General features: G+C 35.9%; 2 protein-coding genes across 3 annotated transcripts; both read right to left on the minus strand.

Moving 5' to 3' along the window:
• Window positions 1–478: 478 nt before the first annotated feature.
• Window positions 479–1,501, minus strand: si:dkey-256e7.8 (coiled-coil domain-containing protein 110). Its single transcript, XM_067404067.1, has one exon. It carries the CDS (start codon window positions 1,499–1,501, stop codon window positions 479–481), a length of 1,023 nt encoding a protein of 340 aa, XP_067260168.1.
• Window positions 1,502–3,516: 2,015 nt separating this feature from the next.
• pdlim3a (PDZ and LIM domain 3a) lies at window positions 3,517–11,311 on the minus strand. Of its 2 annotated transcripts, XR_010896685.1 has the most exons (8): window positions 11,046–11,311; window positions 7,386–7,537; window positions 7,123–7,207; window positions 6,314–6,501; window positions 4,841–4,974; window positions 4,399–4,510; window positions 3,889–4,251; window positions 3,517–3,806 (listed from the first exon to the last, which is right to left on the minus strand). XR_010896685.1 is itself a non-coding variant. In XM_067404276.1 (7 exons), exons 1-7 carry the CDS (start codon window positions 11,136–11,138, stop codon window positions 4,083–4,085), a joined length of 933 nt encoding a protein of 310 aa, XP_067260377.1. In that variant the 5' UTR covers window positions 11,139–11,311; the 3' UTR covers window positions 3,517–4,082. The 2 variants fall into 2 exon arrangements, 1 of the variants encoding a protein (XP_067260377.1); XM_067404276.1 differs by having other exon boundaries at window positions 3,517–4,251.
• Between the last annotated feature and the right edge of the window lie 804 nt (window positions 11,312–12,115).

The following is a 12,115-nucleotide window of genomic DNA, read 5'->3' on the forward strand; positions in this document are numbered from 1 at the left end:
TGTAAACAATATTACTTTGCCGTTTTAGAAGTGCTTGTAATTGTGAATAGCAAGTAAAGATGTGTTCTTTCTAGACTTTCAGAACAAGTAATATTGCTTGAGATTTTAATTTTTTTATTTTTAGAATGTAACAGTAACAGTAAAGACAGACAGAATTTGTGAGGGAGAGAGCAAAAAATAACAATAAACAAACAGCATATTGACAGAATATTGTTAATTAACTTTTTACCAGTGGAGATTCATTTTAGAATGAATAATAATAATAATAAAAAGTATGGAAATATAACTATAAACACTTGTATTCCCTCATTCTCCTTGGTTCTGTCTTCAAAATGCACCTTTATCTGTCATGTTGTGTCTCCTCCTATCAGTAAGAAAACAGTAAAAAAAAAAAAAAAAAAAAACTTAACTTGTAAATAATGATCATCATCAAAATGTAAATTATGTTACAATTTTTATTGTCTTGTTTTAACTAGTCTTACTTACAGGATCCTATGGTAAACTTTGCCATGGTGGACTGTAAAGCATTGCTCTCATGGGGTTTCCCTGAAAACCCTGTGAGACCAGCAGCTTTGTTGTTTCCTTTCAGCTGCAGTGAGATGCTGTTAGTAAGACTGATATATTCCTTATGGAGCCTCTTTACTTCCTGTCGCAGCAGATTTCTCTCCGTCTGTACAGTGAGCAGACAACACTCGAGCTCATCCAGCTCCTGCTGAACTCTCTCGGCTCTACTTTCAGCATCTTTTATGACCTGACAGTTGTGGTCCAGTCTCTCTCTTAGATTTTGGTTTTCCTGTTGTAGCCGAGTTACAATCTTCCTCTCTTCGATACTTTCTGAATCCTCTTTCAATCTTTGAGATTCGACTGGTTCTTTTAAGTTCTCTAGCCCCTCTTTGAGTACAACAACTGTTTCTCTTAGTTGCTGCTTCTCCTGACAGTGGTGTTCACAGCATTTGGGGACTTTCAGATCTGTGGACTGAGGTCTGCTCTGCTTTAAGACCTCTGTAATTCTTTGCCTCATTTGCTGGTTTTTAATGAGAAGGTGTTTGTTCTTCGAGTCCAGGTCTTTGTTTATGTTTTTAAACTCTTTAAACCTCTTCACAAATCTCTGCAGCTCTGTTGTGCATTCCTTGGAATACTTCTCTGTCTTTTTAAGCTTCTTCTTAACCTCTAGGTTTTCCTTCTCTAATTGCGTGCACTTTTGTAAATAAATCTCAAATGGACATTGACGAGTTGGCTTAGCTGCAAGACTGTTGTCATGGCAGCTTGCTTCGTGTTTCCTGGCTTTATTTTCTTTCTTATTCAGTATTAATTTGTCCTCCTCAACAGGCGCCATTGTATTTCTCAGTTTCTGCAGAGTGTCTTTAAGATCAGTGGTTGCTTTAGACTTGCTGTCCATAACACTGGAATGGTCTCTTCCTCCACCTTCACTTGCTTGCATGATAGGGTCAGAATTGAACCCACACGGTAAACTACCATCTGAAAATTTGCACTTCTCCATGATGTCCGTCACACTAAGAGTTCTGCTGTGTCTCCTTTATCTGGTCTACGTAAAGCTTTTCACTTTCTCCTTCAACCTGTTGATGTCACTTATGCAACACTAAGCGACTTCTTTTCTTTTGTGTGATTTCCTGAAAAGGATAATTATCTCAAATGAAGGCTATTTATAGAACCAACCTACTTTAGTGGCATCAACACAACACAACAAAGCTGTTGAACTCTAAAGAATGGCACTCCACAAATACACAGTAAATACACTTTCTTGCTAATTTCAAAAGAAGCAAATATGGTTCTTTTTAGCTACATTAAAATTCAAATGTGAGTTCAAATGTAATATATTTTAATTATAATAGGCATATTATATTTTAATATCCTAATATCATTTTGAATTTACTTTAAAATTAACAGAGCAAGATATTTATTTATTTATAACATGCCGTATTTTGTAGCCTATCATTTAGCATACATTATAGCCAACAATTACCATTTTAGGACATTCTCTAGGCCTAAGTCTGTTTGTATTTGAAAAACTAGTCTACATACCGCGAAGGTACTTCTCCTTGCTTCGACTCACATTTACAGTAGCTAACGTTACAAGTTTGATGAATGTTTCTGGTAACCAAGGCGATGCTTGTCTCGTGCGTCTCGTGCTGTTCACGTCTCTACAACAAGTCGCCTCGTGAGCTACGATAACATATTAACCGCGTCATTGATAACTATATAAGGGTAATATTATTGACGACGATCGGAACATTTAAATGTAAATTGTAACATGGATGGACTAACCTATCTATCTGACAAAATAACAATTATAAGCAACTTCAATGTTCCAATTTTTTTCTTCATTAAAACAATTTTTCTATGTTTAAATGTCATATTTAAAACAGTTTTGTAAAGGTTTTACCATGACATTTATTTTTGCTACTTTTAAAATTACTTTTATGTAACCTATAGATTGTGTCTTAACATCGTGCCAAACTCAGACTTTCAATAAAATTTGATTTCTATCAGTTATTTTATTTCCAGCAAACTGAACAATTTTTGTCACTAATAAAGTTGAATCAAAAGTCCCAAGCAGTGTCAGTGAGAGCATGCTTGAGATGAAGAGAGATTAAGAGATGCAGATGCAGTATACAGAATTCTGTCCACTAGAGGCCGCTAGAGGCCAATTCAAAACAAAGGCGTAGTTTGATGACGCCAAGTTTGAGAGCGGAATCTTGGGACATGTAGTCTCCACCTCAACGGATGGTGCAAAAGAATAAGGATAGGACTCGGGAAGAAATCATGTTCATGGATGTGATTATTAACGTTACTGTAGTATGAAGCAGAGCAGGACCGAGTCACGCATCACGAGCAGCGGAATTTTTATTATGCCACAGTCGCCGGCGCCGCTTCCGCTTTTCCAGTATGAGGTAACACTTTTGAGAGTGTTGAAAATTATGTTATAACGTTACTCTATGTGTCCGCTCGGCGGCTGCTGTGAGACAATTGCACACTGCAGTAAACTAGATGGATTTTAGAATATCATACTAAATGCTGGATGGCTTGTGTTGATAAATGGCATGCAATTAATTTTAAAACATATTGTATGATGGAGAAAATGCTGTATTACCTTTATTAAAAAATAAAGCTGCATCTGATTATGCTGTTAGCTACCTGACAAAATAGAAATTTCTCTGAGGCATGGTAAAGCATGGTACTCGAAAAAAAATCAAGAAATTAAGACTAAACATGTTGAGCTATATAACAATTCATTTTATGTCTATAAATATATCAAAACAGATGTTCCCTTGTCTATTTAAACATGTAATATATTAAAGCGTTTTTGATGTTTCCATGGTTTCTACAAAATAAAACCGACGGTAACGTGGGTGACGTAATTGACATGCGACTCCTCACACGTCCCGTATCCTTGGTTAAAATTGCAATTTTCTCACGATTTACAAATAGTTGGAAACATTAGGGATATTGTAAGTACTAAGGTTAACAAAATATATAACACTGGCCTAGTGGTTTTTGGATATTTTACTGCAAAAATCTTACATATTGCACACTTAAATGTGACACATGCAGAAAACACAACAATAAGGTAAATTTCATTTCGTTACTCCAGATTACAGTAAGATTGACATTAGAACAAAAGGATTCAGAATCGAAATTAAGAAATGCTTTCTTGTAACTCTACATTTTGAAATTCTTCCTGTGACCTGAAAGCAAATTAAACATGATGGCAATGATGTAGACATGAAACCACTTGAGTCTTGCTGGACATTATGTTTCATGTGCTAGGAAAGCTCTCCCCTGTCCTGTTTAAACACAGATAAGAGAATTATGATTCTCAAAAAACAAAACCTTTATTTATACAAACGGCAGGCAATGGCAACACACCTGTTTCTATAAAGTAAGTGCAAAATACTGCATCCCAGCACACATGACACGACAATGCACTATCCATAAACCTGTATCCCTTGGAATCTGGTTGACATAATTGTGCATAATTTGTGGCAAAACTTTTGTGTCTGTAGTTAAAACATGATGTTCATGCACTGAGTAGTTGACTTGTAGTTAGTGCCCTCATGCAATCAGAGGTCTGGACTCTCGGGAGGTTTTGCCCGGGCATGAGCGTGGGTTTCACAGTATAGCTCATCATCTATGAAGTAGTATCCTTTCTGCTTTAGGTTTTCCTCACATTCTGTGCACACAAAACAGTCCGGGTGACGAAACTTATCCTGAACCTTTACAACCGTCCCACTGAGAAAACCAGAGAGAGAAAGAGAGAGAGAGAGAGAGAGAGAAAGACACAAGAGACTAAGAAACACATGTGGCTCGTATTATCAAGAATGTTGCTCAGTGTAAATAAATGTTTTGACAATGCAATGGCTCAATGACCTGACTTACACTATGCCATTACCACACTTATCACACATTGGTAACTTGTGCAAGTTCCCCGCAGGAGCAGATGGCTTGATCATGGGGGCACGAACTTTCCTTGTCACTAATGGACGTGTACCTGTCAAAGATCAAAAAGATCTCAATCCCAGTGCCATGTTTACTGAATAAATCCAATCCGACTGCAGATTTCGAAAGTATTGTTTATATGTACCCTAAATGTTGCAATCGGATACTATTCATTTACATGTGTATTACATCTATTCAGAAGAACATGTAACTAAACACAAACGTAACTGGCATATTTGCGTTCAATGTCAGAAATCTTTTTTAGCAAGGTTTACATGGCTAATATTGTTATATGAAAAGAATATATTAACTTCTCTTTTGTATCTCTTTAAACATTGCTGTTGATACTGTATAGTTCTGTGTGTGCTCATGTGTGTCATACCCTCACTGTTGATAAAGCTTTGTAAGGCTTTAAAGGATCCAGACTGTCGCGGTTCGTGGGGTTCGTCCTCATCTTGATTTCTCTGCAGCATCCGATATACATCTGAATCCTCTATATTGCTAAGCTTCCTGGGACTACAAAACACATTTTACTGTACTCCCCTCCATAGAATCAAACTACACAGCTAACAAAAATATATTCTAAAAACATTTTGCTAACGTTCCCATTATGTTATGAAAATGTTATTTATGAATATTCCCTGAACATTCAAATGGCCATTTTTTTGTTTTTGTTTTTAAATGTTTTTTAAGGGAACATTCCATTTTATAATTTTGCTAACATTATACAAATGTTACTTTTGAATGTTCTCTGAACATTGTAAAACAAGTAGTAACATTTAAAAAATGTTAGGACATCCATTTGTTCAGTTCTGAGAACGTTCCCTGTCAGCTGCTTAGATGTTATATTTCAAATAATGATAGGAACCCTAACAATGTTTCCTGGTGAGCTCCGCTCTACTAACATTCTTAGAAAAATACCCATGTTCTGATCATAGGGCCGCCCCCTAATAGTCGACAAACCGTTAGACGAGTAGACGAGAAGAGGCTTAGTCGACCATAACTGCATTAGACACGGGAAAAAATCCACAGGAAGTGGCAAAGTCATGCAGTCTGTGACGGACGAATTATCAATAGCTGGCCTATGTGGTAATTACAGTACATCGGGCAGGACATCCAAACACTCGCTTATCATTCATCAACCTCAAATATGGCTTATCATCTGAAACATGTAAGTAGCAGCAGCTTTACATGGCTGCTCGCCTTCTCTTTTACTGTACTAGAAGGATTTAGATTAAACGATTGGTCCACTTTCAAATAAAATTTTCCTGATAATTTACTCACCCCCATGTCATCCAAGATGTTCATATTTCTTTCTTCGGTCAAAAAGAAATGAAGGTTTTTGATGAAAACATTCAGGATTATTCTCCTTATAGTGGACTTCAATGGTCTCCAAATGGTTGAAGGTCAAAATTACAGTTTCAGTGCAGCTTCAAAGGGCTTTAAACCATACCAGACGAGGAATAAGGGTCTCATCTAGTGAAACGATCGGTCATTTTCTACAAAAATACAACTGTATATGCTTTATAAACTCAAATGATTGCCTTGCACATGCTTCCACTTTCCGTATTCTTAAAAAAGCTAAGATAAGACCCTTATTCCATGTCTGGCATCGTTTAAAGCCCTTTGAAGCTGCACTGAAACTGACATTTTGACCTTCAACCGTCTGGAGGCCATTGAAGTCCACTATAAGGAGAATAATCCTGGAATCCTTCATTTCTTTTCGACCGAAGAAAGAAAGACATGAACATCTTGGATGACATGGGGGTGAGTAAATTATCAGGAAAGTTTTATTTGAAAGTGGACTAATCCTTTAAGTAGTTTAGGTTCAGGTATGAAGGACTGTAGCATTCACCTTTCTGGTTTGTTATGGATGAGTCCCTTGAGTTGTCCTTGCAAGGCATCCTGGATATTGCCTGAAGAGTAAAGGCCAATAGGGGAGTTGTAGGTTGGACTCACCACCTGACGCGTTTCATCGATGTTGGCTGCAGCCACAAAGGGCGAAGCCCTTCGATTATGGCCTGTTCCTATTGGTCTGTACTCCTGTCAACCAAAATTATAAGCATCAATGACAATATCAAAGTATAATACAATTGTGCAGTTAGACATCATATGTTAAAGGGATAGTTCACCCAAAAATTAAAATTTGATGTTTATCTGCTTACCCCCAGCGCATCCAAGATGTAGGTGACTTTGTTTCTTCAATAGAACACAAATGATGATTTTTAACTGCAGTGATGTCTTGCACTCATTGAAGTATAAGTGCGAGACATCACTGCTGTTGTCAGAGAGCGATCAGACCTTACTAACCGAGTGATGAACGCAGTTGGACATAGTGGTGTATTAGTGGTAAAAAATTATATAAATACTGTTCGGTTTCTCGCACTAACCAATCGTTTTGTGTCTTAGGACATCAATGTGCAGTCACGAGCCGCAGGGTTTCATTTGGATTTGTCTATGCAAGTTTTTTTGACTCTTATTGATAGAGTTCCCATTCACTCCCATTATTTGACTGACAGACAGCAACGGTTGCAGTTAAAACCCTCATTTGTGTTCTACTGAAGAAACAAAGTCACCTACAACTTGAATGCCCTGGGGGTAAGCAGATAAACATCAAATTTTCATTTTTGGGTGAGCTACCCCTTTAACTATGAAGACACATACTTGTCTCTCTGCCTCTAGGTTCATTTTAAATGGATTGGTTATGTTGTCTTCAGTGATATTTGGTGACCACAGCTTAGTCTCTGGTCTGCAAAACAATAATGTGATGACATTTTTAATTATTTCTGTTTTTTCTTTTTTTTTTGCTCTGAATACATTTTAATCATGATAACTCTTGAAGTAGTGTTAATATGTGGGTGCAGTGTGCAGCATTTGGTCAAGTTGTACTCAAGCACATTCATATGGACCTAGAGGTGACCTCTGACCTCTCAACAGTAAGTGTGAGCTGATAGGTGGCATTCTTGATCAGATTCTGAGCATCAGAGTGCATCATGTTTAATGCAGAAACTCCATCTATCGCTAAGATGATGTCTCCAGGAGAGAGGTTGACTCTGGAAGCTTTACTTCCTGGTAATATCTGAAAACACAGAAAAAATGTCCACCTTGAGTTTGTAGTAGTACTTATTTGTATAAAGTAAACAAGAATAACTTTTATATTTGTTAGTAATATTTCAGTATGAACACTTAATGGACCGAAGCCACTTAAGTTGACTTGATCAGCCATAATAATATTTTGAATAATCATTTTTAAATATGATAAATCAGACTTTTAAATCAGGTTTATAAAACATTTATATTCTCTAAATTTTCATTGTATTGTATTGTATTCTATATTTTGCCCCACAATAAAAACTACAGAGGTTTGATAATAAAACTAAGCATTTAAATATAATCTTACTTAGACATATAGTTGATTTGCATATTTTGTTTTTTTTTTCTTCTTGAGTAAGCATATCATATTTTCTTATATCTTACTATATGAGCCATAAAAGCCTGATTTATCAAATGATACTCAAAAAAAAAAAAAATACATACAGAATGTATAAAATATTTTGTCAATTTTTCAATAAACGTTTTCAGACTTTATTTCATATAGGCTTTACAGTGTTAATATTTGGGAACCATTTTTTTTTTTTTTTTAAATATTCAGGCTATAAAATCTAATGTGATGTGACTGACTCCCCCAAAAAGTAATATGAATTAATAATCCATGATATTAAAAATATACCTTACATTTTTAAGGCTTTATATTAATCATTTCAAATATAATACAAAATCTGTTTTGATTTTTTAAAAAGATTTTTCCTTTTCTTTATCATGAAAATTCTTATTTGCCATTGGCCCTCAAACAGAGTTGAATCAACATAAAGGTGATGACATTTTCGGTTGAACTATCCATTTACTATCTCAAGATTGTGTGTGTATTTAGGTTCTTGTCATCATTGGTATGTGCACCCATGTAAACTACTCTACAGTAAACATACTGGAGGACATAACTGTCTCCAGAGCAGGTCTGCAGTCCTGCTAAAGCTCTAGAGATGAAATATATGAAACTACACATGCATTGCATTATTTGACTTGCATTACATGAACAGAATGGCATGTATAATGGTATAAGAACCAAATGTAAAGGTGCATCCATCATATCAGTCATACATTTTCAGTGGAACTGCACTTGTTTGGCTTTGGATCAGGTCCTGACTGCTAAATGAGCTCTTTATCAGCAAGCAGAAAGAAGGATCAAGAACTCAGTGTGTTCCTTATAGTCTCTTATCCATTCATCCCAGATGTACTTTCAATAATGCAGACCAGCTATCCTAAAAAAAAAGCAGTCTTCCGCCAGACCACCTTCCGTATCCAAATTACGAAAAACCGGAACTGCCGTTGTGTCGTGTTCATTTGAAATTGAACTAATCCTTTAAAAAATACCCTGCAATTGCAATTGTACTTTTGGTATGCTAAACTGGTACACTTAAAGTCTGCTAAATTTTGTACTAAATGCACCTTAATTGTGCGGAAGTAGTGCTGAGATCTAACTAAAGATAAACTTGATTGTGTACAGGGAACTATTGCAAGTATACTTTGGGTACACTTTAAATATCTTGCATTTAAAGACTAATACTATTCAAAGTTCATTCAAGCCTTATCAATACTGACATTAAAACACATTTTAGGCTTAATATTTAGAAATGGCATTGTGCACAAGTAGTACTCTAAATAAAGTTTCATTATAATTTTTTATATCAGTAAGTCTCAAGCGATATGTCAGTAAATATGTTAATATGTTTTAACTATACTTAGTATGAAATAAATGTATTTTAAATAAATTACTTTTTTACTAAGGATCCCTCTCGTGCCTCAGTTCCACACAGTCTGAAGGCCAACAAATCCCACTCTTACTTTCTGAGCACAGTCCAACAACCTGCTGCTGGTAAAACAGGCCTGGTTTCCAAACATACTTAATAAAGTCCAGGATACAATCCTAGCCGTAAGTAAAAAACAATTCCCAAAGCCTAGAAACAGAGGACAGGAGGGCGATTGACCAAAAATGGCTGCGCGATGTTAAGATTAGGTAACAGTGTCATGCTGAACCCGCAGAGTGAGCAGAGAATGTTCCAAGTGTGAAATCTCATTAAAGCAAAGTAGAAATCCAAAACTAGATCTGCACAGGGAACAAAAGCATAAAACCTCTGTGCAAACAGATCAGCACAATAACTTCATTGTGTATTTCAATACTGGATCTTTGATCATGTAATAGGTCATAACCTTTTAAAGTTATTGGAACTATCCATTTTTTTAAAAAACAATACCTCGGGATGAAGAATAAGTTGATCATTGAGTGAAGATTCAGTTTGTATCACATCATGTGAATTTTAAGTAGCTGTTTTGAAAGACTTGAGTTCACACAAATATGAATCTTGTTCCAAACCTGTTTGACTTTCTTTCTTTGATGGAATACAAAAACTCCAGTCCCATTTGGATAAGAGCAGCCATGATATTCCTCAAAAAGTCACCTTTTGGAATGAAATTATGTCTTAATTTTTGGGCAAACTCTCTCTTTAAAGGGATAGTTCACCCAAAAATGAACGTTTTGTCATCACTTACTCACCCTCAAGTTGTTCCAAACCTGTTTGAGTTTCTTTGTTCAGATGAACACAAAAACATATATATTTTAAAGAATGTTGGTAACCAGACAGTTGATGGTAGCCATTGACTTCCATATAGGGGAAAAAAAAATACTATGGAAGTCAATTGCTACCGTCAACTGCCTGGTTACCAACATTTTTCAAAGTATCTTCTTTTGTGTTAAACAGAAGAAAGAAACTCACACAGGTTTGGAACAATATGAGGGTGAGTAAATGATGACAAAATGTTCATTTTTGGTTGAACTATTCCTTTAAGGGCTGAAAAGACAGAGCTGTTTGAATAAATATGTTCTCCTATCTCTCTTTCTTTTTCTTTTGGGCCCTCTCTGACATTTGTTTAGATGTAGAATACACAAATCCACTGCCACAACAGGTGTGAGGATTCAAATGTTAGTTCCAGCATGAATGATTCATCAACAATTTTAGCTACACACAACATAAATAGAGCATGAGGACAGCCATTGTTCTTCCCTATAAAACATTCACTTTATAAGGCATCTTATACTGCAATCCTCAAGTCATGCCAGATTTTGTTTTATACAATATTGGTATCAAATTGTTATGTCTTTTCTTTTATGCACACTTTTTGTGTTATTCTACTATTCCTTCACTATTCCCCATTCTTCATTGCCATGCATTTTGAAGGGGTCCTTTTCTAATTGAGCTATATATAAAAATATATATATATATTTTATACATTTTCTAATTTTATATAGAGCATATGAACACATACTTCCTATAACAGATCAGTGATTCAGCAGTCAAGGCTGTCATCTGATTAAGTGTATTTCTTATGTATATATGGGTGATGTAAGATGCTATTTCCATAAATGAGACAGCTGCACTTTTGAACTTGTGAAAGTTCTTTATAACGCACAATGCACTTTTTCACTGAATTACAACTGAATTAAATCCTAAACAGATAACACACACACTCACTTTGGCGACGGTGAGGGGTTGGCTGAAGTCCCGTCCTCCAATAAGTCGAAAGCCCCACGGTGCGGGTCCATCCAGCACAACAGTGAACGCCATATCCACAGCAGGTGTGTGTGTGTGTCTCGAGTCTGATGGCGTGTTCAGCTCTAAATCCTTTTGAGAAGAGGGAAGACCACTCCTCCAGAGTGAGTGCTATCTCTCTCTCTCTTTCTATCTTTCTCTCTCACTTTTTTTTTCTTTTTAATAATGCTCTTCCCTCTCTAACTGTATATTCATCACTGTTTCCATCTTATCTCCCTCTGCTCCCTTCCACTAAGTTCTCATTTTACTCACTACATTTCTGTGCCACTCTCTCTAAATCCATTTACATCAAATCGGCCTTATCACAACTTATCTTGACCACTTCAATTCTGTATCAGAAGGTAGGCCAAGCCATGTTTACACATTCATTTTCAGAACTAAGATTTTTTTTTTTCCCAGTGGGATAGTTCACCCAAAAATTATTATTATTTTTAAATCATCATTTACACGCCTTCAAATTATTCCAAACCTGAATGAACTGCTGAACACAAAAGAAGCTATTTCGAAGAATTGGGGTAACCACACCGTTGATAGGGCCCATTGATAGTATGGGAAGGGAAAAAAGAAAAAAAAAAAAGACTGGAATTCAATGAGGTCCCATCAACTTTTTGGTTACCGACATTCTTCAAAATAGCTTCTTTTGTGTTCAGCAGAAGAAAGAAATTCATATGCATTTGGAACAACTTGAGGCTTGGTAAATAAAGACAGGATTTTCATTTTTGGGTGAACTATCTCTTTAAGGAAAGAGTTTTCTAGATGATTTCTAGATTGCAGGCCTTCCATAGCTTCCATAGTAGCCTGGATACATGTTATATAATTCATTTATATTGTAAGAAAGAAATTATTTTATACAACATGAGATTCAGACATTCTTGAAAGATTTTTTGTTGATTTCATACAACTGGTTTCCTCAATCTAAGTGACTTGGTATCTATTTTTAGATATGCAATCTAAATGGTCATAAAGTGGTAATAAAAAAAAGGATCGCCGTG

Source organism: Chanodichthys erythropterus, chromosome 12 (assembly GCF_024489055.1).
Source record: "Chanodichthys erythropterus isolate Z2021 chromosome 12, ASM2448905v1, whole genome shotgun sequence".
NCBI lineage: Eukaryota > Metazoa > Chordata > Actinopteri > Cypriniformes > Xenocyprididae > Chanodichthys > Chanodichthys erythropterus.